At 38.8% G+C, this 25138-nt stretch overlaps 1 protein-coding gene across 1 annotated transcript; it reads right to left on the minus strand.

Annotated features, from left to right (window-relative positions):
* Positions 1–4138: 4138 nt before the first annotated feature.
* On the minus strand, positions 4139–23556 carry LOC127634412 (D(3) dopamine receptor-like). Its single transcript, XM_052113957.1, has 8 exons — positions 23416–23556; positions 20627–20927; positions 16525–16637; positions 14411–14547; positions 11742–11935; positions 10254–10325; positions 7099–7462; positions 4139–4504 (listed from the first exon to the last, which is right to left on the minus strand). The coding sequence occupies exons 2-8, from the start codon at positions 20912–20914 to the stop codon at positions 4308–4310; spliced, it is 1365 nt and encodes a 454-aa protein (XP_051969917.1). The 5' UTR covers positions 20915–20927; positions 23416–23556; the 3' UTR covers positions 4139–4307.
* Between the last annotated feature and the right edge of the window lie 1582 nt (positions 23557–25138).

A 25138-nucleotide genomic window follows, 5' to 3' on the forward strand; every position in this document is an offset into this window, starting at 1 on the left:
GGAGACGATGTAACAGTACATCCATCGGGAGTCAAATAATATTTTAGCAGCTTACAGTATTTTGAGAGGATTTTGGTCCAATCATTAGTACCTCTGTTTTGTAAGAAGGAAATTTCTGGCCATGACAGAGAAGGATTGAAGTTGCTTGTGAGCAAAATGATAAGACACTGTTTTCTGAGGTGCTGTGACATTTGATTAAATAGTTCCAATTTTATTTCAGATTATTTTCATTTTATCAGTAAAGATATTCATGAAGTCATTACTTTTGTGCTGAGGCAGAAGATTCAGTTGATGATTTATTCCTAACCAATTTAGCCTGAAAATAACTACAACAATTCTAGGTGTTTAAGTTATTTTCAGTGTTTGCTAAAATATGCTGACCAGTTAGCTACAGACTGTCACGCCTGCATCAGACTCTCCCCTGCATTTCACTCTCCGATCTCAATCACCAGACTTTTAATCACACACACCTGACACTCATTTTCCCCCACTAATTATAGACTGCATATATACTCACCTCACATATTCATCCTTGTCTAGTCTCCATTAAGGATTATCTGGATCTTGCTGCCTTTCTGCAGTGTTTTGTTACCTCCCTATTCATGTTGTGAATTATTCTCCATTTGCATTATCATGCATCTTCAGTCTCTTGCTTTAAAGATCATCAGTTACAACAAATTTTCGCATTTTGTTTACTTTTAAATAAATGTCCCTGCTTATTGGATTCAATATCACCTCTGTGTCTGCACTTCGGTAACAGAAGTCTGGACTGCAAAAAATAGATCCAGCGGGATCGGAGCTTCAGCACGCCACCGATACCATCGAGGAGATGGTTCAACAACTCTGCCGAGCTCTCACCACTCGAGCCTCCATCGCTCCCATCTCGCTACAAACCAGCAAGATGATGCGGCCTCTAATACCGCTTCTGTCAAGGACTTGATCCATCATTACAACAGCTGGCTGGTTGTGATGACACTATGGGTTTGAAGCGCTTCATCCAGCACTCTATACGAGTATCTATCCGCATGCAGTCATGTTTCAGTCCGTCTGTTCCATTCTGTTCTGATTCAATTCCTCCATTATCAACTCCCATTTTCAAGAACCCCCTAGGAACCAATGCAGTTGGGGTACTTCGGTCTCTCTCCGGTGGTATGTAAGAGACGATTGGAGCAGAGTCTGTGATTATACTGTGGCACCTCAACCATCAACTGTCAGAGTGCCCGGTTCGGCACCAAAGAGTGCTAGTAAGCTCAATCTTGCTTCACCCCTAGTAAAATCTCCACTATCTACTTCAGTGTTCACAGCACTATTACGTGCCGACTACCCAGCTCGTTGACTCCCTTCACTCCCCAGGTATCTCCCAGACTCCCAGAATCGTTACTGGTGACCCCACATGGCCCGGGACATCCGACGGTTTGTACAGGCATGCTCAGACTGTGCCATGACCAAGGTTCCTCGGTGCCTGCCAGCCGGCAAGCTCCTCCCATCCCTCAACTCCCATGGTCACACTAAGGGGTTGAATTCATGACAGATCTCCTACCATCTAACAGCCAAACCTGTATTCTGATTGCGGTAGATCGCTTCTCAAAGGCCTATCTTCTGGTCCCCCTCAAAGGATTGCCTACTGTTTCAGCACGTCTTCCGAATTTCATTATCCTGTTTTGTTTATTTATCCTGTGGTTGAATAAAGATCCCTGCTTATTGGAATCACCTCTGTATCTGCGATTCGATAAGACAGACTCTATCCTTCCATGCACCGCAAAATACCTCTAATTTTGTATTCTTCCGCTTGCACTCCATATTAGCTGCTCTCTTGAGAGCATGAGTGTGATCATTGTACCACGGTGCGAGGCTATTTTCTTTAATTTTATTTAATCAAAGAATTATCCATGGTGCGGGTCTCCCCTTCAATGTTTTTCACCATGTTGGAATGACATGGTCCGCTGTGTTTCACTAAACGCCACCTATGTAGATACACGTGTCTATGCTTAGTGCAGTGTTGTTTGGTGATGCGGAACATACTTATTATCGAGCTTTAGAAGCAGAGACAACAGGAGATTCCGAAGAATTGAAAAAGTTCCGAAGCAAGAAGACAGAAAGCAAAAAACTAGAGTAAACATTGGTACGGCATACACAAGGTGGAAATATTTGATGACAAAGAAAAACAGGAGTAGTGATGCTGATATTGCTTCTTTTTTGTTGGACATGTAAGACATTGTGGCAGGGCGGAGGGCGGGACTGGGTGTGTAGGATCACGACCCGGCCCCGCCCTCCGCCCTGCCACAGACATTATTAATTGTTAGACCACTCTCTAAAATAATCAGTGGAATTTACAGAAAACTCACACAAGTTTCCCTCAAACTTTTTAAAACAACATGTGTAGTCAACATATGTTAATAATGGACAGTTTTCAGCTGTGTTTACAAATCGCTTCTTGTTTTCAACCAATATGCAGTAAGATCACGAAAACCCATCCTTTAGGAGGCCATTGTAGCCACATAAATTAAATTGCTTTCGCTTTTACAACTGGAGCTACTGTCAAATCTCAATTCAGATCTATTTGATGAGGTGACACATGCAAACACGCAATGACCTCAGAATTCACCCATATGCGACAAGCTGCTGTGGTATTTTAGGCTGTGTTGTAGGATGTGAAGCACCAACAAACCCTGGAGCTCAATGTGGCTTAAATCTCGATCCAAACACCTGTTGTATCTGGACTCCACATTGGTCTTCTCAAACTGAACCTAATAATGATTTGAACGAACTATATTAACCCTGAGTAGTTGACTGTAAAATTTAACAGCAAAAAATCCACTGATTGCTCATTTGAAGTGTCATGCACTTTAAAGTGAATGTGAGGTCACCTTGAATACACTTTGACTGTTCAAATCTTTTATAATCTGTGTTTATGGCACTTTGCATTTAAAAATGAATTCCATATAGTCTAGATCAGGGGTTTTCAAAGTCAAAGACAGTGGCCCTCCCTTGTGACACAATGTACTCCATGGACCCCTCCCCAAACACAAACACAAACACATCTGAACAGATTGTCAGACAATTGTTTGAAATGATTTAATAATTTGTATAATATATTGTTTAACAAGAAAATTGCATAAGTTATTAAATGAATTATGACATTGAGTATACAACTTTTTATATTATATAATTTTTACAATGGTGGAGAAAACAATGGTAGTTCCTAGAAGAAGAAACAAATAACATAATTTGATATTCCAATTGTCCATCTCAGTTAAACCAGTCAAATAATCTGTAAGAGAGAGAAAGTCTTCTTGAATGTCCATGTTTTTCACGTACCTCACATATGTGCGGAGCTGGCCACATCAGTGGATTCGTCAATCTGGAGTTAAAAAAATGTCTTGTTTTCTGTTGGCTGTGTATGAGAACCATCACATAACATGACACTGTCTTTGCAGTCTAAGATGGTTAAAGGAATAGTTCACCCAAAAATGAAAATTCTCTCATGATTTAATTTAAGCCATCCCAGATATTTATGACTTTCCTTCTTCAGCAGAACCAAAGTGAAGATTTTTATAAGCACATTTCAGCTCTTTTTGTCCATACATTGCAAGTGAATGGGTGCCGGAAGAATCAATGTCTCTCCGATGTTATGTGCTTTGTCTGCCTTGGCAATATGCAGTGCAACATGATATTAAACTTCAGTGGCCTTTACAATTAATTTGACAAATTCTACGACAATTGTTTTCTGACCTTTAAAGGCTTGAAGTTTTTATGGGAAAAACCCATAGAGGTTTACCCGCTACCTCAGCATGCTTGGTGTTAAGGTGTCTGTGGAGTTTAGCATGTTGCATGTTGTCATTAGCTAAAATCTCCTGACAAATGACACATAAAGGTTGTGTTGCATCAGCTGATGCTATCCATGTAATTCCTAAACTTAAATACTGCTCATCGTATCGTCGTCTTTTGGGTTTGACCCCTGAAACTGAAGGATTCAAATTTGCTGGTCTTAGAAACCACTCTTAGAATCTCCACAAAGATTCATGATATATATATATATATATATATATATATATATATATATATATATATATATTTTTTTTCCTTATTATTTTCAGAACTGATTAAACAATGTTTTAAATATAATAGTTAAGCTCAATACATACATACACACACACACACACACACACACACACATATATATATATACACACATATTATTTAATAAAACATTTTACCACTCTTCACGCCTCCCCTGAAATGCAGAAAACCTCTGGTCTAGATGCTATCCAGTCTATTGAGAAATGGATGGGAGTATGGCCAATAGTTTAGCAGCTCAGGATTTTAATAAAGGCCCGGCGGAACTCAATGTTAAAAGTTGTGTAGATGACTGGATTGAGCGCGCTGTTGACGTAGCCAAGCCAGGTGAAAGCGCTATAGAGCTCAGGTGAAACACGGCATGCCTTGCAGTGAGTATATAGGATATGAGTCACAAAGAACGGCAGCCAGCAAATAAGAAAGACCCCTGCAAGACAAATAAAAAATGCATGCAAACAGTGAGTGTCCATGCATAAACTTGACACGATAAAATCACACCGTAACAGCCATCATATAAGCTAAAGTGTGTTATTTTTTCAAAGTCAATATACTTTCTCCTATCCCAACTTCATATGCAGACAACTACAAGTAAACCAATTATAGGCTGACTTACAGGCACTATCAAAACATCCCCTCGTTTGATTGAGCATCTTGACCAGCCCAACATAGCAACATTGGCTCAACCAATGGCAAGAGTTTTGGGTGGGACTATCTGTGTTTCTGACCAATGGAAGACTGGGGGAGTGTTCTAGCACACCTTTTTGAAAACAAATATTATTTTTGCAATTCTTCTTGATGATAATATTAGCACAGAATTACACACACATCAACTTTAAATTATACTATTTAGTAATGGGATTATGTAATATGGATACATTTAAGACTAAAGGTATATGAGTTTTTGTAAATGACAAATGTCTTGGATTCGAGATGGGAACAAAAGTTGTTTTTAGCATCCAAACACCTTGATCTCTGCTGTGGGCAAAATGGTCATGTGACAACCCTGACCAATTGACTTTGCACTAAGGCAGCTGAGCCACTCACTTGATCCAAGACATCTGTCTCCATAAAAGTGATTTAATTTCCTCTTCAATTAATCAGACATATCACATTACCATCAATGCCATTTATCACTCTACGTAACACTGACTCATGGAGAGATAATCATCACTAAATGGTGGCTTGGTACTTAGTGTACAATTAGACTAAGATCCTGGAGTCTGACTTTATTCTGTAGGTGTTAAATGATGCCGCTGGCATTCAGCATCCTCAGTATTCCCCAAGTGGCCTCTTGTCGGCAACCTGACAATCTGTGGCAGACGCCAGGCAAACACTGAGCTTCAAAAAGTGACTCTGCAACCCACTTTCCAAACGTCAGTTTTATCTTTACCCAGCAAATTACAAATACATATTGCCTTGGGCAAAAGCAAGATGGAAATGTAAAGTGAGACAGTTGTCAAGTTCTATGTAAATTAAATGTCACATCACAGTCACAATTACCATTGTTATGACATTCAGAGCTAGTCTTGTTTTCTGTTGGCTGTGTATGAGAATCATCACATAACATGACACTGTCTTTGCAGTCTAAGATGGTTAAAGGAATAGTTCACCCAAAAATGAAAATTCTCTCACTCCTATGGACGCAGCGCCAACAAAAGTGCCTTTGGTAAAAGTCTCTAGTTTTGTTTGATATGCTGCATTAAAAAGTCAGTTTGTTTTTCGTGCATCAGTGGCCTGATAAACATATGTACACATAGGTGGAAACTCATACCACATTTCCTCAAAAGTAGAAAAAACATGTTCAACTCTAACACATCTGTCAGTCATTTTGCTTAATTTTAATTAACATTTTGTTATATTTTATTTTGTTATCACTGTACAATATGTTTCTATTCATTAACATTTGTAAATGCATTCCTATATTTACTGTGCATTTTCACATTGAGAATAAATGGGCAGTGGTGGCTCTGTGGTTAAGGCTCTGGGTTACTGACCAGAAGGTTGGGGGTTCAAGCCCCAGCACCACCAAGATGCCACTGTTGGGCCCTTGAGCAAGGCCCTTAACCCTATCTGCTCCAGTGGTGCTGTACTATGGCTGACCCTGCACTCTGATCCCAGCTTAGCTGGGATACGTGAAAACTAATACATTTCACTGTATATATGCAAAGAACTGTGTGTATAATGTGTGACCAAAATAAAGGATTCTATCTATCTAAATGGGTTCATCCAAAAGCTGAAAAATATTTATTTCAGAAGCTTTATATGGATTTAGGATAAAATAAGGTCCATTTCAAACTATTCTGAAACCAGTGAAGACAGGCAGCACACTGGAGGTTAAGCAATTCACTAAATAGGGAGCAAGGTAGCATCCTATAGCTTTCTATGCAGCTATTTGCATTCAATCCTAAAATTGAGCTTTGGAACCAAAGGTTCAGTTTCAGGCTGCAGATGAGTTTTGGACCACTCAACATGTTTGGCAAACATGGGACAATGGTAATCAGCACATAGATTCAGAATTTTATAATGCATAATTATTATTTTAACATGGTTGGCAGTGATTGGATGATGCTGGACATCAGCTGTAAAGTCTGTAACATCTCAAAAAGATGAGTAAACAATTACCAACCATAATAAACAATTACACTTAAAATGTTCAAGTCTCCTAATGCATAAGTCAGGCATATGTGGTATCGTTTGAAAGTTTAGAATCTGACATTTCTGATAACCATCACTTCTGCTTTTATGTTACATAAATTAACAAAATAAGGCCTGAAAACATATCAGTGCCACCTAGAGGTCATGTGGTAGAAATATTACTTTGATGGGTGAGGAATGTAAAAAAAAAAAAAAAAAAAAAAAAGGTCAACAGGACTCTGTAAGTATCAGTTTGTTTAACAATTTTGTATGTATTTTTCCATAATTTTAAAATACTACAGTAATTGATTATTTAACAAACATAGCCTTGTAATCTTGAAGTATCTTATTTGTTATATTTGCTTTTATTAAAGTAAAGCTTCTCACCCAGAACGATGGTCAACATCTGTGTGGCTTTCTTCTCCTTGGAGTGCATACTCCTACAGCGAACCTGACTGGGGCACACCGTGACATGAGTGGGCCGTGGTGGGTGGAGAGTGGTGTGTGTATGTCCATTTGACATCTTCTTCACCTCACAGCTCCTTATCGTCACCTGCTCCTCTTCATCAGCCTCCTCTTCCTCACAGTTTGGCTCTTGCTCAGTGCGAGCAAAGGATGCCTGGCTAATGCTGCAGTAGTTCAGTGTGACCACAGGAGGCAGCAGTGAGTTCTCGGCAGGGATGGTTTGAGGCTGCTTACGCCACAGGCAGCTGCCGAGGAGCCGGGAATGGATCACCTGCTCTGTGGTTTCCTAAACAGAAAGAGAGATGAAATGTCAGAGTAACAATGCAAACTTCAAGGTACATCACTATACCTACAAGCACACCTGTTCGATCATTAATTATGCTGTCCTCATTTTTAAGAGTATTTTTGTTTAAATAATTGTATTTATTTATTTTTTCAAATTGAAGCAACTGTTAAAGGGATAGTTCACCCCAAAATGAAAATTCTGTCACCATTCTATTCCGTCATCACTGGGTATAAGATGCAATGGAAGATTAGGGCGACTGAGGCTAACATTCAGCCTAAAATCACTCTGGACCCCACTCACCCAGCCCACTACCTTTTTGAACTGTTGCCTTCTGGCCGGCGCTTCAGAGCTCTGAACACCAGAACCGTCAGACACAGGAACAGTTTTTTCCCTCAGGCCATTCATCTAATGAACAATTAAATTGCCCCATTGAGCAATAATTATGTGCAATACACAGTTTAATTTTTTGTTCTTTATATAACAGATTGTATTAGATTTGCACTACGTGTGTGTATGTGGGTATGTATGAAGGTGAGTGTATGTACGTTTATGTATAATTATTTATTTTGTGTTCTTTTTTGTTTTTAATTATCTATGTCTTGCTGCTGTTTTTGGTATTGTTTGTATTGTTGTTGACTGGAAGCTCCTGTCACCTAGACAAATTCCTTGTATGTGTAAGCATACTTGGCAACAAAGCTGATTCTGATTCTGAAAATCTCCTTTGTGGAGCTACAATGATTTCATACTGCTTTTGGGCTAGTTTTATATTGCCTTTTTGACATGCAATTCCCTAAGAAAGGGCAATGATAGTTTTTCAGCCGTATCTTATTAAAATGTTTAATTAAATTCTCCCTAACACAGCCTTGCTGTTGGATGTTGTGGCACCCGGTGCCGTATTAGGCTAATCAAGCCTCCAAGAGGGATAAAGGTCGACTGCAGAGGATCGTGCGGCAGAGAGAGATAGTTTATGGACATGTCCGTCATTTGTGTGTTTGTCTTTTGTTTAACTTGTTAATTAAAATATTATTTACATTGTAAAGCCGGTTCTCGCCTCCTCCTTTCACTTGAACAACGTTACAGATGTATTTTAGTATTTAGAAATACACTACATTATCGAAAATGAGACTTCGGTAAATTCAGAAACCCAATTTTGCCATTTTGGATTTCAATCCCAGTGGACAACTGAAAAACTATATTTTGTATATTTCAATACAATAGCTTTTGGCCAGATAGCACTACGGACAACTATATAACCAAACATTTAATAAGAAATAGGCCGGAAAACACATATATTGTTTGTAGCTTTTCTCAAATCAGCAAAATAGAGAACTTTGAAAGGCTCTAGTGTGTATTTTTCAGGGCCACTACAAGATATCATGATAGTATATCATCAATAGTAATGGTAAAGGTTTAATTAAAGACTACTGATAAAGACTGACCTTAATCAATTGCTTATCTCTAAGCTCCTCTTTTTTCTTAACTAATCAATATCACTCCTCTTTTTGAATCCCAACTCTGATCCCAACAGCTGTATGGTTTCCCTAGTTACTCCCTCCACCTTTGATGGAATATGTGACCCTGAGGAAACAGTTTTGACAAATGGAGTCTGCCAGTGATGGGAGCAAAATCTCAGCCAAAGCAAGTTGGGTGCCTGTGGCAGGGCGGAGGGCAGGGCCGGGTCGTGATTCTGCACACCCGGCCCCTAGTTGGGTTGATGAAGCCCGAGAGGGATAAAGGCGACCAGAGATGGCAGTGTGAGAGAGAGTTATGGGCAGCTGCCCAATACCTGTGTGTGTGTCTTTTGTTTAGTTTATTATTAAAATATTATTTATATTATCAAGCCGGTAATAGATCTGTGTTACACTGGTGCCAAAACCAGAGGAGGAGGAATGTGCCGTAGTAGAGTCCTCTCCACTACCATCCACCCCAACGGAGCAGCCGTGGCCATCCGCCAGGGGCTCCTAACTGACCTCATGGAGCGGGAGGACTGCTGCCAGGGGCGGGGGAGACCCCTTCCGTTCCCCGGAACGTGGCGGGGAGTTCCGTCCGCCAGGGCCAGAGGACTGCCTCCGATCCATCCGGGGAGGCATGGCTGTCGTCCGCTAGAGGGTGGAGGAGTGTCCGAGGACCAGTCTACGGCATATCGGAGAAAAATGTCTCTCTCTCTCTCTCTCTCTCTCTCTCTCTCTCTCTCTCTCTCTCTCCCCGCTGCCTCCACGTTGGCCTTTCTCTCTCTTATAAATATTATTATTGTGTTTTTATTTGGTACAAGCACTGTTACAGTGTGTAGGGAGCTCCCAGGCCTGAGAGAACAAGGGATGAATGTGGCAGGGCAGAGGTTCCGCACACCTGACCCCTAATGGTGCTGATGAAGCCCGAGAGGGATAAAAGTGACCAGAGATGGCAGTGTGAGAGAGAGTTACGGCAGCTGCCCGACACCTGTGTGTATGTGTGTGTGTGTCTTCTGGTTAAGCTTATTATTAAAATATTATTTATATTACCAAGCTGGTTTTCGCCTCCACCTTTCCATTGAACTGTGTTACAGTGCCATTTGTCAGAGCCACAAATTTCCAGCTCACAGCTTAAAGACCCAAAGATAAGTCTGTGGAGGCACAGGAACACAAACAAACTTGCTATGCTCAAAAAGGAGGGAGAAGGCTGCCAGGAATCTCAAAATACCTTGTAAGATTCATTAACAGAGTCTGTTGCCCTGAGCAGGCTTATTCCATGCAAGATTAGAGTAGTAGCACAAATTTCTGTACAAAAAGTCAGGCACACAATGTAAACCCACATTTATCACGTTGATCCTGATGGGGGAGAGGTCTTGTTTCTCTTTGAGAGTGCCATCTTGTAAACCTGTTTCCTGTGGAGAGATGTTAAAGTGTCAGCAAAAGAGGGTAAATCTAATTAGGTTTTAACAGAAAAGTATATGACTGGAATGAATAACCTTCCCCATTTAAACTGAATGCTCATTAATCAAGTCCATGTTTTCATTGTCTTATTATGCCTCTGAGGCTTTTAAACTGGTGACCACTATTCTATATAGACAGACAAGTCTATATGTATCCCTAAAATTATTCTGGCATTGACGTTAAGTACTATTCCTCTAATTTGCCCCGCACTGGAAGCCTTATTGGTGTAAAGGTGAACTTAAAAGGGCTAGGGGAAATTCCTCTGCAATCCTACTTTTCTTTCTTTCTTTTTTAACAACTCTTTCATTACCAATAGACAGATTAGTCTTTGTCACAGTCATCCATTAAGGTTTGTTATAAGGTGCTTTAAGCACTCTTGATTTGTCCTATGCATTGTGCTCTCTGAGGCTGTGTTGGTGTAATGTTCTTGATACATAACCAAGAGTGCTCCAATCCCTTTTTTCTTTCAAAAACATGTTGTTTATCAATGTTAAAATCCAAGTATTAACATTCCTTGTGCTTCATTCTCCACATGCTTTTGAAAAACACTCCCATTAGCTTGACTATCTTTGTAATGGTATACTGTAAGTCACACTGGATAAAACACATTTGCTCCATTAGGAGTATCCAGTAACGTTTTATACACCTAATCTTTATGAAAAGCTGTAACTCTATGTGACCGTTTTATTTACAAATCTGAACAGTACAGTATAAACTAAGAAGATTTTAGGTCTTTTCATGTTATTTCCTGACGTAATTCTCCTTGAAATTATTAAAATAAAAAAGGATGGTAAAAAAGAATGACTGTCTTTTTAACAGGAAGAAAAACATTCAGGGCACCCTAAAAAGCTTTTTCTCCATATCAAATTCGGCTCCAGTTAGCTGGAACTGAACCTTGCACTAAAATTCCTAGTGAGTGCAGCAGAATGGCTTTGCTGGAACTTTTCCAACGTCCTGACAGTGCGTCTCACTTTCACATGAAGACAAATATCCGAAAGTGCTATCTACAGATTGGGAATGTTGTTTTACTGAATAAAACAACCCAGTAATGTTTCCTAACAAATGCAGCCTGATTTCAATTTAAATTAAATGTATTTTAAATTAAATGCTGTACTCTGTAAACTGTAGTTTCAATCGAAGATAGCTCCTTAATGACCTGTTGTAGTTTAGATGTTTTTCTAATCCAGTAAATGTTATTTCTTTAAATACCTCTAGCCATTATACACTGTTATTGGTGGATTATGTTGTTTATAGTAGTTTTACTGAGAGAGTTGACAGTAATCACATAATCCAAAATAGTCTGAGGAGATTATATGGAGATGTGTTGCTCACATGGGTGTTTGAAATATGAGAATGCCTATTCTTACCACTGATGGTGGTGCAGATGCTGGTTGAACTTTGCCACTGCCTTGACGGAAGGTGATTCTCTTTCTTCGCCTTCTAAGGAAGATGTAGATGCGCACGTAGACCAGAAGGGTCACCACGAAAGGCAAGTAAAACGACACCACAGAGGAGTAGATGACAAAATTGGGATTTGAAATCGAACAGACTGAAGGGTCATCTGCAACGTGCATACATGCAACATATCATCAGTAACTTGTATACAATCACAGAGATACAAAATAAATCTTTAAAAGCTTGGTGAAATTCAACAAGATTCTAGAGACACTAGAAACACTTTACAATACTGTAGTATATGTAAACATTGTTAAAATCAATCGATAGCATTTGTGACAATGTTGATTACTACAAATAATAATTTCAACTCATCTATCCTTTAGACTTATGACAGAAGGGAATGGGGGATATTTTTTGGAGGGTTTAAAGGCAGAAATGTGAAGCTTATAATTTTATAAAGCACTTAGCCTACATTATTCTTCTGTTCAAACTCCTGTATTTTTTAACAATGTAAAACACTGTAAAATGTAAATTTTTACAGTCATTGTAGGGTTTTAGTGTTATATCATCATGGCAACAAAGTTGTAAAATTGGCTATAACTTTACAGAGTAAAGGTTGGTGAGCAATTGAATTACACAAAAATCACATTACCACACCTATTGTTTGTGTCTTGTGGCTATAATTTCAAAACATGTAATGTTTATGGATTGGCCCCATTGACTTCAATAAGTGCCTCACTGTAACCCAGATTGTAGCTTTTTTTTTAAGAAAAGGAAGGACGTCAAAATTTACTTTTGTCTTAATTAAAATGATGCCACAAATGCTGTTAATTGAGTTTAACTTGTATTGAACCCGGAATATTCCTTTAACAAAAAAATCATGAACTATACTTATACAGTGATCATTTGCCTAATCTTATATTTATCTAATGTAAATGTCTAAATATAGTAATACATTTAAACATTGTTTAAATTAACATTAGATAATGCATTATGAATTAAAATGAACTAACACTAAACAATAGTAAATGTATCAATTAATTTACATTAATTATTAATAAGCGCTGTCAATAAATATTGTTAATTGTTCATGATAACTAATCCAGTTACTAATGTTATAGAGATAGTTCACCCAAAAATGCTGTTCCATACCCATATGACTTATGTTCCTCCATGAAACACAAATGGAGATGTTAGGCAGGTATAGAATGCAGTGAAAGTGAATGGTGATTTAGTCTAATGTGGCAGGGCTCTGCACACCCAGCCCCTAATTGGGCTGATTAGCCTGAGAGGGATAGTGCAGCTGCCTGTAAATCTCTCTGTCGTACTACCATCTCCAGTGGGCCCTTATCCCTCTCGGGCTAATCAGCCCAATTAGGGGCCGGGTGTGCAGAAACACGACCCGGCCCTGCCCCGCCCTCCGCCCCACATCTAATTTTGTGTTTCAACATGAGGGTGAGTAATGTTGATAGAGTTTTTATTCTTGGGTGAAGCATCCCTTTAACTTATAGAACCTTATTGTAAATACCGAAACATTTATCCAATTTTGTGTGATTATTTTCTTTTTGCCATAAAGACAGCTAAACATTCCACTGTGAAAAAAAGTAATTAAGATTGAATATCCCAGATTTGAAGTAATAAATCAGTGTGGACGTATGTAATGATGCCAGCGGTGTCAAAAGTATAATCAATACACTTATCGGCAGTAATCTGTGACATAAAACATTGTTTCTGCAGCAACACAATTACATCCTCAAAGTTCTTCTCTCCCATCTCCAGTACACAGTACCAAGCCAGAATGAATCTCGTGCATATCTAGGAGGTCTGAGTGTGTGAGGGAGATGACATTCATTTTATCTCACTGTGAAACTAATTAACTGATTAGTCTAATTAAATGGATGGCTAATTCCTTCTGCAAACCTTTTTAGAACCATGTGAGGGAACGGCACATTGAAAGCTATACAATTTCTTATCAAAAAAAAATCTGTAGAACTAGTTTGTATTTTGGAACTATGTGTTTCTAACAATGTCTTGATTCAGTTTGTCACTTACAATAAGTTAGGCCCTTACAAGGTTTCTATGTAGTGCTTGGGTATGATGAACATCAAGTGGAGACCCAGCACTGTAGCAATACTGTTTAACGTCCAAAAGTAAACAAAATGTCCTTGGTTAAATATTGAAATTTAACAATATTCCATATGGTCCATGTTGGATAAATTTGTGCCAAAATAATGAGTGTGATTGAATGCAAAGCCTTTTACATAAACAACAGAAGAAGCTAAATTCCTCTATTTTAAAGGGAAAGTCCACACATGCAGTAAATTCAATTTCTGTCTTATATACTCACCCTCATGTTGCTCCAAACCCTTATGACTTTCTTTTTCACCTCGAACGCAAAATGAAATGTTGTTGCAATGAATGCCTCACCATTCACTTTCTGTATTGACAAAATTAAATGAAAGTGAATGGTGACTGAGACTATCAGTATCTCACATTGTGTCTAACATCTCGTTTTGTATCGCAGGGAAATAAAGAAAGTCATACTTGTTTAGAACAACATGAGGGTGAGTCAATGATGACAAAATGTACATTTTTGGTCAACTATCCCTAAATTGATAAGCCTCTGAATTTTGCTCACCTGAAGTGTTGAATCCAAACAGTAGGGGGCAGGAGACTGCGAAGGCAAGGAACCAAACTGTAGCAATCATGACTGAAACTCTTTTACGGGAACTTTGTGTGGTGTTGTACAGCACTGGCATCACCACAGCTGTATACCTATACAGTTGGAAGAGATATTTAGATGGGAATGTAGATCAGGTAAAGATCACACTCACTGAAGCATAGAATGTATGTAGCGACTTCTGGAAAAACTTCTGAAAGACTCCACTAAGTAACTTTTGAATACACCGCAGCAATAACCTAATTTGATATGTAAAAAGATACATTTCGAATTCAATTTTAGATAAACTTTCATTATGAATGCTTTTGCAGATTCCGCCATGAAGTGTGTTGCTAAAATGAAAACATTTGATTAAAAATGTATTAGCCTCATGAAGGAGCAAGTTCAAGAAAGAGTTTGTCTGTACATTGAAGAATTAATTATGCTCGACGACGTCAGGAGGGTGACACAAATGCAACTGTATTAGACTCTGCTTTGATCAGTTATTTCTATAAAGCAAGCACAGAATACTGGTTCTGGCAAGAAAGAGGGGGAGAACCAGGCCAGTCTGAGAGGCTTAATCTACCTAAAAATGTTTGTTTCTCTCTCCCGGCTGAATACATTTATTTCCTGGCCTCTCTCTCATTTTCTACTGAATAATTATGGAGCTCTTCCATTTCCTTCTACAGTATATGATCTTGCTACTTGCACTTGCCCACCTCCCACTAATTAAAATTCTACTTATCTGTTTCACACTCATGCTATGCGACCAAAATTAAAACAACGGCCACTCACTGCTCTATGTATAAAGGTGTTAATGATACACCTGTCACTGTGGGATTTGCTGATAACATTATAATTAAAAATATTCCATGATAAAAACAATGATCAAATGGTAGAAATATTCTACATTGTACACATGTACACTCACACTAATAACAACAGTTTTGGTTCTACAGTTACAGTGAGTGTCTTTTGTTTGGAGTTCCGTTGTTTAAAAAAAAAAAAAAAATCCACAACATCTTGGGGGTCCACCAATTATTGTTTGATCCAAACTCACTTTTGTGAAAAAATTTAAATATGCATTAAACAAAAATATAATATTAAGTTAACACCAACCAAAGCTAAAGTTAAGAAGCTAAAGTTCAGTTTTGCCTTTACCTCATAATACACTTGTACATATGCAAATGTATTACATAAAATTAATGTAAAGCTCAAGTATGACTGTGCATATCAGAAATGATAAATTTCAGGACTTTCTAATGTAAGCATCATAACAAAGTGTATGAATACATTAATTTGGTACTATATGCATGTTATTATACACCAGGCTTCAAATGCAAACAGAAAATGTTACACGTAGTGAGTACTTTATTAGGTACACCGGTATACCTACTTATTCATGTGATTATCTAATCAGCCAATCATGTGGCAGCAGTGCAATGCATAAAATCATGCAGACATGAGTCAGGAGCATTAGTTAATTTTCACATCAACCATCAGAATGGGGACAAAATGTGATCCCAGTGATTTGTTGGTGCCAGATGGGCTGGTTTGAGTATTTCTGTAACAGCTGATCTCCTGGGATTTTCACGAACAGTCTCTAGAGTTTACTCAGAATGGTGCCAAAAACAAAAACCATCCAGTGAGCGGCAGTTATGCGGACGGAAATGCCTTGCTGATGAGATAATTCAACAGAGAATGGCCAGACTGGTTTGATCTGACAAAGTCTACAGTAACTCAGATAACCATTCTGTTCAATTGTAGTGTGCACAATAGCATCTCAGAATCCACAACATGTCGAACCTTGAGGTGGATGGACTACAACAGCAGAAAACCATGTTGGGAACTTTATTAGGACCATAGATTCCTAATAAAGTGCTCGGTGAGTGTATGTAATTCTTTAAATCCACCCTTGTATGAAGGAATACAATGACTGTCACAAAGCAAATTAATTACGCAAGATCTATTTTTAAGTACACTTAAACAAAAGCCCGTTAAAAGTGAAAAATATTGTACATCTTACAACCTAAAAAGCGACCTAAAGAGTCCTTGGAGACTTATACATGCATGTACATGCACAAATTCCCTACCTGTCAATGCTGATGGCACACAGGTTGAGTATGCTTGCGGTACACATCATCACATCCAGGGTCACAAACACATTGCAGTACAAGCGACTGAAGAGCCAAGCTCCACCAACTACCTGCAGGTTAAACAGGGTCATGTTAAGGTACGTTTAGCTGAACAGTAAATAAATTGACATGTTTTTCTGTTCAACCAAGGAAATAAATGAAATTCCACAGTGCCTCAGTGAGTTTTTCCATACCACTCCAAAAAGAAATAATTTTTTATACAAGTCCCAGCTTTTATCTCTCTCAGTCGCTTTGCAAATAATGAGTGTTCCGTGGGCAAACAGACCCTCAGTCACTCTCACAGGAGGCCTATGCAGATAATGTCCACCTGAGTAGAGAAAGAGGTAATAAAGCTCTGGCAGAGATGGATGGGCTGTGTGCTACTGGATCAGAATGCTAGGTGTAGAGCTTCATGACAGCCACCTCTTCTCTCCCTACCTGGCACTAATCAGGAGCAAAATAATGTCTCCTTCTGCAGCCATTCTAGAGATGTAGGGCAAAATTTTACTGAGTAGGAATGCTGTCTCTGAATAAATGTTTTTAAATGGAGTTTTATAACAAGGTTCGGGAGGAGCAAGGTAATTACAGCTCTTCCAACCAAACATTCTCATTCTACAGAAGGTGCCACAGCAGCTCATTTGTTTTTTGAAGTGTTGACCACTACCAGGTTAAATGTTATATTTTTACTCTGTATTTCTTTGTATGCTCCATTCTCTGAAGCAGATTATAGCGTGAAGTTGCTTTGCAAACTGGCTGCTTCGGCACTGTGGACGTGTCAAAAAGTTCTCAAGGACTGTGGTCCATGCCTCCATGAATGGGTGCTGTTCTGGCTTCATTTCATGAGCCCTATTGCAGCTTCATTTGAACGTGAGTGAAACAATGATTAACTATTTAATTCCATCACCATTCCAACGCTCCCCAATCTGGTTCTCCCGCTCAGGTGACTCCTGTTAGCCATATTACCTCGCCGCGCAGCTCATTTGGGATGGGATCCATTCAACAATGCTGTTTGTACATGTCAATCATGAATATCGTGATCGTTCTCCCTTTGAAGTGCCCTTTGGAGCATGATTTAGCCCATTCAGAACACAGGGACAATCATGCAACAGCGACCTCTTTCCAATCGACATACACAAATTACAACTTTTCAAAACAACGCAGACATTTTAGCACGTGGAAGTCTGCTACAGACTTCCACGCATCGCTACTATAACATGACTTTCACTCCTCCCTTTAGTACAAATGCTTCACGCTGGTAAAAATCAGTCTATATTATTTTACAGACAGTGTTCTCTACATTTACCCGAATCATTGGATTACCAACTTTATTTACTGACCATACAATCTAATTGCTGCATAATCATAAAAGCGTTCAATAATTTACCATGTTACCATGTTTTCCATCGGCTTAACACATCCCTAAGTAGCACAAACGTGCTGTCCAGGTGCAGTAACTGCTGCATCTTTTGGGCTGTGCGATCAAACCTCCCACTACACTGCAAAGAGTGCAAATACATTGTTCAAGCAACTCTGGCATCTTCAGGGCCATATGACAAATTCACACTACACTGCAAACAGCACAACCGTCCATGTGCCACAACCACTACACCAAATTCACCAAAAATGTAGATCAAACATCTCGGCCTCCATGGCTCTTTAACCCATATTATCACACTTATACCAAACAAACCATCACCCACCTAGCAAATGACAACAATCTGGCTGTTTCAGGTCTTCAATAAACAGTTCACCATAAGCCTGCATCTCTGCATCAATGAATTTAATTCAAAAATAGCCTACCATATGCCCTAATATGCCCTAACTATTTGTACTGCAGAGTGAATTCTTACTTATTCGCAATGTAAACATTTCACACGAAAGCATGGGCTCTTCCTGATAAACGCTGCATGAGTCCGCGCTCAAGGATTCATCCCGTTCATCCTACCATCGTATGCCGTGCGGCCCATGCCTGCGGATCCAGCCGCTCGCAGCTTCAAGCATAAACCTCACACGAATGAATCGTATGCTATCCCATTGAACGCTGTGCGGTCCCGCGCCTGAGGATTCAGCCCATTCATATCACAAATGCCAATCAAGCATGGATTGTCTCATATGTTCCTGATGATTTTGCTTTTTTTTTATCCATGGGCCACTGGAGCGGATTCCCACGTGAAGCTGCGTCCGCTGGAGAACTCTGCTCTAGACCCATTCCCCTCTTCACTTTATCCTCCTCCCTTCTACCATTTCCCACTCTGGAGACATTCCCTGCATGAAGCTGCCTCTGCAAGTGAACTTAATCCCAAATCCCTCCTCAGCTAACCATAATTAAAGCAGAACATATTCCAGGCTCAAAAAACCATATTGCTGACTCTCGTTTTCTTTAAGAGATCCAGAGCCTTGGCCCTAGAAGCGAACTGAACACCAACACCAGCTCCTTCAGCCTTCCTACTCCCATCAGCCCTTCCAATCGCTAGCCAACTGTCAACATTATAGGGGATCCCAAACCAAAACCCAACTAGATCCCATCTTCGTCTATGACAAAAATCAAGCAGTATCCCTGGTTCAAAAATACCTAAAATCCATCCTGCTCAATTCCGGCATCTCAGATAAACTATACTCAAGCCATTCCTTTCACATCGACGCCACAACCACAGCAGCCCACAAAGGCCTGCCCGAACACCAAATACGATTACTGGGTCGCTGGTCATCCGAGCATATCTTGGCTACATCTGCACCAACCGTCTCATATCAGGAAAGCACATTAAGCCCTAATTAGCATAACACAAATGTTCACATTTCGGGTCTGGGGGATGCTTGCTAAAACCTTGACTTTACAATAGGCCGGCCCCACTGTTCGGACACAGCCGGGGTCCACCCTGGCCAGTCCGGAAGCTACCTGTCCCACAATGCAGGATGGGCCAGCACTTAAGCACTCAAAGGCTCTCCTGTTCGAATAGCAGTGGGGGTTCTCCCGCTCTAATGCAGTGCAAGCTAACTAGCATTTATTTGTATCGTGGGCTCCCAAGTTCGAAGTTCAGCGAGGACTCCTCCATTTGAATGTTGTGAGGGCCCCAACATTGTCAGGAGGATAGGCTGAGGTTGTTCCACGGTGCCTTAGATTCACTCCTATACTCGGAATGATCTGCACTTGTGACTAAGATTCACGGCTCCGCTAAGGCGGATCAGACTCCTCCAGAACAATCCATCAAGGGCTCTCTCATTCAAACCACAGTGAGGGTTCTCCCGTTCCGAACGCTGAGTGAGCTATTCATATTTATTTGTATCATGGGCTCTCCTGTTCAAAGCTCGGAGGACTCTCCCAGTCGAATGCAGCGAGAGCCCCCATTCGATCGCAGGTTGGGCTTGTCTGCTCGAGCGGAGCAGTGCTCCGTCCCTTGGGGTATGCCCACTCACTGCACGACCCCATTCGTCGAACTCACCAAGGCTGGAGGTAGACTTATATTAATTCCGGACGGCTAGGATTCACGCCTCCATCCGTAGATTCCCTGCCCTTATGCGGGGGCAGCCTTTCTTTGTTGTTGAGCGCGTTACTGCGGAGACCTAGCACACATGGAGGTTTCACGCTATTCTCCACGGCATCCACGCATAGTTACATGTTGGCATATTATTAGTAAAAATAATAACATTTAGTTTAAGTAACTTCACAATGGGTGAAGTACAACCCATTGAACAAACTGTACTTCTATACAACCCATTGAACAAACTGTACTTCTATCCCTCACAGCATTCATTTAATTTGAGGCTAGTTAAATACAAAGTCTACCTTGACTAAGGTACACCCAACACCATTGGGTTGTGTTTTGAGTAAGCAAAAAATGCATACATTATATTACCTTCAAGTTACATTGTAAATACTAGGTAATACTTGTAAACACTATGTACTTCTATCTATCAATGGCACTTTTCTATTCTCATTTGTGGAGATGCTTGTAAATGTAATTACACATTGTTACTGTTATTGCTATTTTAGTTAAAAGTAATATCAAATATGATATATGGACAATGTACTGTAAAATCTACTTTTCTTATGTGTACTCACTTCTAAATAGACAGCCCAGGGCATGACCAGGGAGGCAACCAAAAGATCAGCTACTGCCAGGCTGACCACCAGGTAGTTTGTGGTGGTCTGGAGAGCCCTCTCTCGAAGTACAGCTACACACACAAGAACGTTCCCAAAGACAATAGCCAGAATAAGTAGGGAATACAACATGGCATAGTAATTTATCTTCCCTTCTTCTATGCCTGGTGCCAGGCTTGAGTTTTCCCCAAGGGTGAGAGAATGGTCTGAGTCATTCCAGAGCCATTCAGTGCTGCCTAACAATGCCATGAGTGTTGAAGATCTGGGGAAAAAGAACAGTTTTTGATTGAGGAAGCAAAATCACAAAATGCATCTATATCCAAGTTAATTGAAGCATTGTCCTTATACTTATGTTCCTGAATTGTATTGTCTGCAGAAAGACTTCAAAGCATGAGAAATCACAAGAAACATGGTGATTTTATATGCCACTGGTACAGTACAGCATTTAAATAATTGAAATATGTGCTTATTGATAGCAGCAATAGGAAGACAAATATAAGGTATACGAAAATATATTTTTATATATGTAAGAGAGAGTATTTTTCAGAATTCCCTATTTTTTTCCAGAATTAAAGACATGTTTTTAGGATGTGAAGGCACAATTGGTGTTCCATGCATTCTTTTTACCATGGCATTCTGTGTTTGGCACTTCATTGCATCAAAACCTTTTTTGGTGTACACCAGAATTGTCCTTTAACAAAATATGCATTCCAATAAAAATAAAAAAACATATTAATGTATTGATTGATACATTGATTTAAGTCCTGAACAAACATACTGTATATCTTAAAGTTATATGTCAGATGTTATGCAAGAATAAGATAAGAAGGGAGACTGGGGTTGTTTGGCACACTTTTCAAACTTTGTTGAATATCTTTGTGGGAATAAACAGGGATAGTTTACCCAAAAATTTTAATTCTCTCATCATTTAATCACCACCCATCCCAGATGTGTATGACTTTCTTCTGCTGAACACAAAAAAAGATATTTAGAAACATATTTCAACTTTGTTGGTCCTCACATTGCAAGTGAAGGGTGACCAGAATACACAAGGTACCATAAAGCATATAAAGGCAGCATCAAAGTATTCCGTACGACTCCAGTGGTTAAATACATGACTTCAGAAGTGATATGATAGGTTTGGGTGAGAAACAGATCAATATTAAAGTCCTTTTTTACTATGAATCTCCACCTTTTGGGGTGATCTATCCCTTTAAGACACTCAAATTATAGGTTCAAATTAAAGCTTGTGTTCTTAAAAGTAAAAAACAAACACATTCAGTGGATCTCAAATATTTGTTGACTTAAGTTAATAAATTATTAAAGTTGTGTTGTGCCATATTGGGGTTGGTTGGTACAGTGCTAAAATGCTAAAGTTTTTAATAAAGAAGCAACACAGAGAAACAAACAATTATTTATTTCAAACCAGGACAACCAAGCTCAACACGTTTGTCTTATTTCATTAATATGAGTTATTATTGTGTAATTAATATGACAAAATTAATATGATAAGAATAGATGATTAATTTATGGTTTTGCATTAATATGATTTTTTTACTGGTGTAAATTGTATAATTTTTTTTTTTAAATGTATAACATATATTGTTATTGTATTAACTTTGAATAAATGTAAAACTTTTTTTGTCACATAAATTATAACAACCACTGTAATATCATTGGCTTTTCTTGAACCATGTATATGTGTAATGTCCTTGTGTGGTTTACAAGGACAATTTTTTAGGTTACAAACTGGTAATTACAAGGGTATTATGCTATAAATGTGGTTTATGAGGACATTTCTAGTGTCCCCATAATTTAAATAGCTTAAAAAACAATTGTATTGAAGTTTTTCTGTGAGGGTTATTTAGGGGTTGTGTTAGGTTTAGGGGATAGAATATATAGTTTGTACAGTATAAAAATAATTATGTCTATATAAAGTCCTCATAATAATAGAAAGGTTTATAAAAAAAATAAAAATAATAGTGTGCATGAAGGTAATTAAGGTTATCTTTTTTTTTAATACCTAATGTGCTAGCTAACCCAAAAACCAATGTGCCAGCCAACTCCAAAGTTAATGTGCCAACCAACCCCACTCATGCCTTTTTCGTTAACAATATCAACCATAGCATAGCTTATCACAGGCTTACATATCATATATAAAAATATAACTGATACCCATCATTGTTAACTAAAATTAGAATATTAATATTAATAAAAATCCAAAATAATATAGAAAAGTTGCCTACCCCTTAAAATAGTTTAACATTCAAATGCCCTGATTGGATCAATCAATGTAGATCAAGAAGGTGAACATTTAGATATTACACTTTTGTGAAATTATTACCAAAAATGAACTGTGTGCCTATCAACCCCTGTCGCCAACCAAAGCTGCTCTCATTTAATTGTCATGTCACAGAAATGCCTAATATCCCAGCTCAGTTACATTTGACAATACATTTATATTTATTAATCCAAAAATACCATGACTTGATGTGAAAATATATATGATATTACTGATGTTCCAAAATGTATCGAACATGAAAAAAAAAAAGTTGTTTCCTCGATGCTGATACTAAGGTCACAGTCATCGAAGAAAGAAAAAAACATGCTGGTGATAACCTGCACAAATGCACTCTGTAAGTGCCAGTGTTAAAGCGTAACGAGACTGACCTGGAAAACATCAAGTCATAACTATAATGTCTGTGCTGGGGCATTCCAGTAGTACATTACACAGTTTACAGTATGTCTACCTGTTAAGCTTCTCCAGTGAAGAACCGAAATAGAACCACTTCTGAATGCAATTTCTCCGAAATTAAATCTGTCTGTCCAATCGTTCTTTGAGCGATCCATTGACGCTGAGCAAGGGACTCCATCCTTCACGCGCACCGGGCGAGCACAGCGTATCTGAAACGTTTTAACGCACAACCCCAGAAATACTTATACACTCTGTTGCAGCCAATCCACAACTCGTTTCGCGCAGAGCTTGACTCGTCCGTATGGCTTCAGAATGAGACAGCTTCACTTGATCTCCAAAAGGTCTTTTACGCACAAAGCATCTCTGCTCTCCTTAGTTCTAACAGCTGGTGTCAGATCATGTTTGAAGGTTAATTATAATCTATATGTTACTGGATACTGGCAGAGGAAAGGAAACAATAAAAAAGGCTAAATCATATAATGTTACAGCTCTCAATGTTTTCATGTCCTGCTGACGGTTTTGAAGGATGACTTCACTGTTTACACATGTGATCATTAATGACTGTTTTGAAAATAGATTTTTATAACAGACCCACACTAAGAATATATCAGTAGGTCCTTTAGGCAAATAAATAAATTAGTTTGTTACTTTTTATTTTACAAACTAGCTCATTGGTGTGAGCCACTAGTATAGCTGGGGTGAAAGTGACATGGTCACATTTATCATAGTCATTTATCTTAATTCAAGGTAGAAAAAGTCCCAGCCTCAGACTAAACAGACTGTGCCAAATTCAATCCCTGGAGAGCTATTGCTTACATTTGATTTTACGGATTACGAATAACTCTCATTCCTGAAAAACTATACACAACATAGATTAATGACATTCAAATAATTATCTACCAGATGTATTGGGGAAGGTCTGTTGATTTGATTGCTGTCCAATGAAAAATGTGCCAGCCTTCATCTGTGTTGAGTATCTGTCTGAGGGGAGGGGGGATGTGAGGTAGCATCCCCATTTTCACCCACAGTCACCAAAATTGGTACATATATAGTTCTCATAAAGCCGAACAACTTTCATACTCACATTAGTTAGCTCCAACCAACAGGAAGTCGGCCATTTTGGATTTTCTGAAAATCACAGGCTTTGAACTTTTAAATAGTCCTCCTAGGGAATACATGTGTCTGGCACCAAATTTGTGCAACATCATGCCAAGACATTGTAGATGCTAAATTGTGAACAGATTTTTGATATTTTGAACGGTGTAGCCATTCCTAAGCAATAAATTTATGGCGAAAAATTGAAAATAGTAAGTACATTATATCTTCTCTGTGTGCATTGTGTGATTTTGATGAAAATTCAGTATGTTTGGTAATGAGGGTTGATCACATTCATGCAGCTATTATAGGTTACGGTCATAGTGCCTCCAACTGGCAGCAGGAAGTTTGGCACTTTAAACAGACTTTGAAATAGCACTCTTGTTTTTATATGAATTGCAGTATCTGTAATTTGTAGCGCCCCCTTTAAAATTGTTGTGTAAGACGGCCTATGTAGCACCCCCATTTTCACCTACAGTCACCAAAATAGGTACATATATAGTTCGCATTAAGCTGGACAACTTTCATAATTATAGTTATTAGGTCATAGGACTGTCATGACATTTAGACATATTATGCCAAGACATTGAAAATGTTAAATTGCAAACAGATTTTGATATATCGAACAGTGTTGCATTGCGAGGCATTTTATTAATTATGAAAATGGGAAACAGGAAGTGTCT

This window comes from Xyrauchen texanus, chromosome 41, assembly GCF_025860055.1.
Source record: "Xyrauchen texanus isolate HMW12.3.18 chromosome 41, RBS_HiC_50CHRs, whole genome shotgun sequence".
Taxonomy (NCBI): Eukaryota; Metazoa; Chordata; class Actinopteri; order Cypriniformes; family Catostomidae; genus Xyrauchen; species Xyrauchen texanus.